Source organism: Pipistrellus kuhlii, unplaced genomic scaffold (genome assembly GCF_014108245.1).
Source record: "Pipistrellus kuhlii isolate mPipKuh1 unplaced genomic scaffold, mPipKuh1.p scaffold_m20_p_2, whole genome shotgun sequence".
NCBI lineage: Eukaryota > Metazoa > Chordata > Mammalia > Chiroptera > Vespertilionidae > Pipistrellus > Pipistrellus kuhlii.
In genome coordinates, this window is record NW_023425515.1 from 3140818 (window position 1) to 3145473 (window position 4656).

General features: G+C 56.1%; 1 protein-coding gene across 1 annotated transcript; it reads left to right on the forward strand.

Moving 5' to 3' along the window:
- Nucleotides 1-1186: 1186 nt before the first annotated feature.
- LOC118724234 (keratin-associated protein 10-7-like) lies at nucleotides 1187-1813 on the forward strand. Its single transcript, XM_036447294.1, has one exon. It carries the CDS (start codon nucleotides 1187-1189, stop codon nucleotides 1811-1813), a length of 627 nt encoding a protein of 208 aa, XP_036303187.1.
- The last annotated feature ends 2843 nt before the right edge of the window (nucleotides 1814-4656 follow it).

Below are 4656 nucleotides of genomic sequence, written 5' to 3' on the forward strand. Positions count from 1 at the left end.
GAGGAAGGGAGAGAGATAGAGAGTTAGAAACATCGACGAGAGAGAGTCATCAATCAGCTGCCTCTTGCACACCCCCTACTGGGGATGTGCCCGCAACCAAGGTACATGCCCTTGACCGGAATCGAACCCGGGACCCTTCAGTCCCCAAGCCGACGCTCTATCCATTGAGCCAAACCGGTCCCAGCAAGAAATATAAATTTGGAAGGCATGGGAGAGCCAGATGAGGCTTCACTCTCAAGAGGAGTGGCTCCCCGACTCTCGGGACCCACTGGAAAACACACTGGCCCTTTAGAGATGCAAACAGACATATCCAAGGTAAAGTTCGGTAAACAGGAAAAGATAATCAGGTTAGGGGAAATGCCTACAGCTGTTCAGCAGCAGGTAATAACATGCAGATTTTCAGCCCTGCTGAAAATGTCCATCAGCTTTCTGACGAACTTCTCGCATTTATTAAGCTAACTTCTGTTCTCAGCATTTTCTGGGAGTTTTAGATCTCCAGTTTGTATACCAAAAAGATTCCCTTTGGGTTTCGATTGAAATTACACCAATGGTGGACTGACCGGGGAGAGTGGAGGACTATATAGCGCTGAGTTTTTGCCCTTGACTATCTCAGGTCCCCAGTGGGCTTACACTGTGTATTTTTTGGTCAGTGTTTTCTGTTTTGTTCGTGTCCAGCCCTCTTCACCATCCTCTCGGGTGCTTTATGGCTTGAGCTGTGACGGCGCTGAGCATCTTTCCCACAGTGTCCTCGCACGGGCACACTGGCGAGACGGAGGCTGTTGGTGGCTGTGAGTTTATTTCACACCTCATCCTCCCGTGAACGTGACATTAGCGACAGTCACTCAGCAAAAACTTCCCTCATGCTTTTCACAAGTCCTGTGGAGCCAAGAAAAGAACAGATGGGAAAACAGAGTCCTGCAACACACTCACAACTTGAATGAGTAAAGCCTAATTATAGAAAATAAGCCAGCAGTAATGAGGGTTCTCCTGCAACCTTCTAAACACCAACGAGGAAGGGAGAGCGTGGGAGCCTCCTGCTGGGGCAACACACACACACACACACACACACACACACACACACACACTGGGAGGGTATAAAAACCCACAGAGCAAGCACCTCACACACTCACTTACACACACACTCACACCCCACCCCCCAGCTCACTTCCAGCTCCACCACCTCACAATGGCTGCCTCCACCCTGTCCGTCTGCTCCAGTGACCTGAGCTATGACAGCCTTGCCTGCCAGCCTGGCTCCTGTGATTCTTGTACTGAATCCTCCTGGCAGGCGGATGACTGTCCAGAGAGCTGCTGTGCGCCCTCCTGCTGCACCTCCAGCTGCTGGGTCCCCACCTGCTGTGTGCCCAGCTGCTGCCAGCCCACCTGCTGCACCTCCTGCCCCTGCCAGCCCGTCTGCTGCACACCGGTCTGCTGCAAGCCCCTGTGCTGCGTGCCCGTCTGCTCTGGGGCCTCCTCGTGCTGCCAGCCCACCTCCTGCACCTCATCCTGCTGCAGACCCTCCTCCTGCGTGTCCCTCATCTGCCGCCCCGTGTGCAGACCTACCTGCTGTGGCCCTGCCTCCTCCTGCTGTGGCCCTGCCTTCTCATGCCAGCCCACCTCCTGCACCTCGTCCTGCTGCAGACCCTCCTCCTGCATGTCTGTCATCTGCCGCCCCGTGTGCAGGCCTGCCTGCTGCGTGCCCGCCTCCTCCTGCTGTGGCCCCACCTCCTCCTGCCAGCCCAGCTGCTGCCGCCCGTCCTCCTGCATGTCCCTGATCTGCCGCCCCGTGTGCTCCCGCCCGGCCTGCTGCTGAGCAGCTCCATCTTCTGCCTCTTGGCTGCTGTCCTTGCTCCTGAGCACAGTTTTCCTCGCCCCAGAGCCCCTCTACTGGTACCAGCCTTCCTCCCTCCCACCCTCTGCTGGTGTCAGCCCTCCCCTGTCCCACCCTCTGCTAGTGAAAGCCCTCCCCCTCCACCCTCTGCTGGTACCAGCCCTCCGCCCTCCCACCCTCTGCTGGTGCCAGGCCTCCCCCTCCACCCTCTGCCGGTGCCAGCCCTCCCCTTCCACCCTCTGCTAGTGCCAGACCCTCCCCTCTCCCACCCTCTGCTGATGCCAGCCCTCCCCCTCCACCCTCTGCTGGTGCCAGCCCTCCCCTCTCCCACCCTCTGCTGATGCCAGCCCTCCCCTCTCCCACCCTCTGCTGGTGTCAGCCCTCCCCTGTCCCACCCTCTGCTAGTGACAGCCCTCCCCCTCCACCCTCTGCTGGTGTCAGCCCTACCCTGTCCCACCCTCTGCTGGTGTCAGCCCTCCCCTGTCCCACCCTCTGCTAGTGACAGCCCTCCCCCTCCACCCTCTGCTGGTGCCAGCCCTCCCCCTCCACCCTCTGCTGGTGCCAGCCCTCCCCTCTCCCGTCGGTGATCCCACAGTCATTGCCTAATGCAGAAGTGAACGTGCCCCCATCCCTTTTTGAGGAGAGATGACCCACAAACCCCTCACTGGGGTGGACTTGGGGCCCCAGAGCCTCCTCTGCAGGCCTGGTGGCGTGCTTTCCACATGACTAGAGCCAATGGCTAAATCAATAAAATGTTGTGCTGGGAAATGTGTTTGCTTTCTTCTTCCCGGGCCCCCTGGGCCACTCCCAACCTGGGCTCTGGTGCTCCGCCTGGCAGGAGCCAGACAATAAAGACGTGCTCTCCAACCCATGTTCAGAGATCTGAAAGGGAGGCACCTGCATGCTCCTCTCCCTTCCCGACCCAGCAGCCCACCCTGCCCGCAGTGGGCAGCCCTCCAAGGCTGGGCCAGGAGGCGGGTGTGGGTGCTGGAGGCATGGACCTGAGTGGACGTGGGCTCCTGCCCACATCCATTCCCCTGCCCGTCCAGGTGAAGGGGGGTTGGGAGCAGCAGACACCCTGTTGATCAGGAGCTGACAGCCCAGTACCTAGCACCGAGCTGACCTCCCTGGAGAGGTGCCTGCACAGAGAGCGCCTGCACGCTGTTCGGACACAGGGGCTGGCACAGGGGCCGAGGCTCTGAGCATCAACAAGACCCTGTGGGCCCCAAGAGGGACACAAAGCTTAGTTCAGACATCACTCATTCCACTCAAGGCTTCAAGGCCTGCCTGCGAGGCAAGAGCAAAAAGACGCCTGTGAACAAACACTCGAGACTGTGGGGGAGGAAGAGCCTGCGGTCTCAGTGGACCACTGGTACTGGAGTCAGACTGACCAGGCAGCACGGGGGGCCTCTCATCCCTATGCCCTCATCTAGAGCACAGCCAGGAGGACCATAGGGGCAGGGGACAGCGGAGGCCAGCAGACTGGTCCGGGAACAGCGAGCAGGACCAGGATCAGAAGACACCTTTGGGGGTGGGAGGTGGGTGCAGGGGAGCCTGTAAGCCCCCCTCCCCTCACCCCACATTAGCTCTACACAGGGAAAGAGGGGACTAAGTGAAAACCCTAAGAGGGCCTTAAAGAGGAAATGGCTGGATCACAAACCTGCCTGGACTCAAATCTCTCAGCTGGGCTGAGCTCACTCAAAACTGCACCTGCAGCGGAAACCGGTTTGGCTCAGTGGATAGAGCGTCGGCCTGCGGACTGAACGGTCTCAGGTTCAATTCCAGTCAAAGGCATGTACTTTGATTGAAGGCACATCCCCAGTGGGGGAGGGTGTAAGAGGCAGCTGATCGATGATTCTCTCTCATCGATGTTTCTAACTCTCTATCCCTCTCTTCCTCTCTGTAAAAAAAAAAAAATCAATAAAATATATTTTTAAAAAAATACAAAAAAACCTGCACCTGCTACTTTCCCACTCAAATCCTAAAAACCATCTGACCATCTTTATGGATAAATGGACAAAGGCCTGAGGAACTAACCCTTCAGAGCACAGAGCTAAAAAGATGGGGGAAGGCGCTACTTCATTTCTGGTGCTGACGAGGATGCTCTGGAGAGGGAACCCTCGTGCACTGTTGGTGGGAATGCCGGCTGGCACAGCCACTGTGGAGCTTCCTCCAAAGTTAAACATGGAGCTGCCTTGCCCTGGCTGGTGTAGCTCAGTGGATAGAGTGTCAGCCTGAAGGGTCCCTGGTTTGATTCCATTCAAGGGCACATGCCCAAGTTGTGGATTTGTTCCCCAGTAGGGGGCATGCACAAGGCAGCTGATCAATGATTCTCATCACTGATGTTTCTAACTTCCTCTCCCTCTCCCTTCCTCTCTGAAATCAATAAAAATATATTTAAAAAATAAAAATGAAAAGAGAAATGGAGCTGCCTTATGACCCAGTGATTCTACTTCTGGGTATATATATCTGAAGAAACCCAAAACACTAATTCAGCGGACTATATGCATCCCTGTGTTTATTGCAATGTTATTTATAGTAGCCAAGATTTGGAAGCAGCCTAGGTACCCATCAGTAGGTGAGTGGATAAAAAGCTGTGAGACAGCCCTAGCCGGCCTGGCTCAGTGGATAGTCCGTCGGCCTGCGCACTGAAAGGTCCCAGGTTCGATTCCGGTCAAGGGCATATGCCTGGGTTGCAGGCTCAATCCCCAGTAAGGGGAGTGCAGGAGGCAGCCGATCAATGATTCTCTCTCATCATTGATCTCTCTCTCTCTCTCTCTCTCTCTCTCCCTTCCTCTCTGAAATCAATAAAATAAAAAAATTTT

Bases quoted from the DNA above. Each gene is read 5' to 3' on its own strand.
- LOC118724234 (XM_036447294.1), top strand. From the start codon at position 1,187: ATGGCTGCCTCCACCCTGTCCGTCTGCTCCAGTGACCTGAGCTATGAC.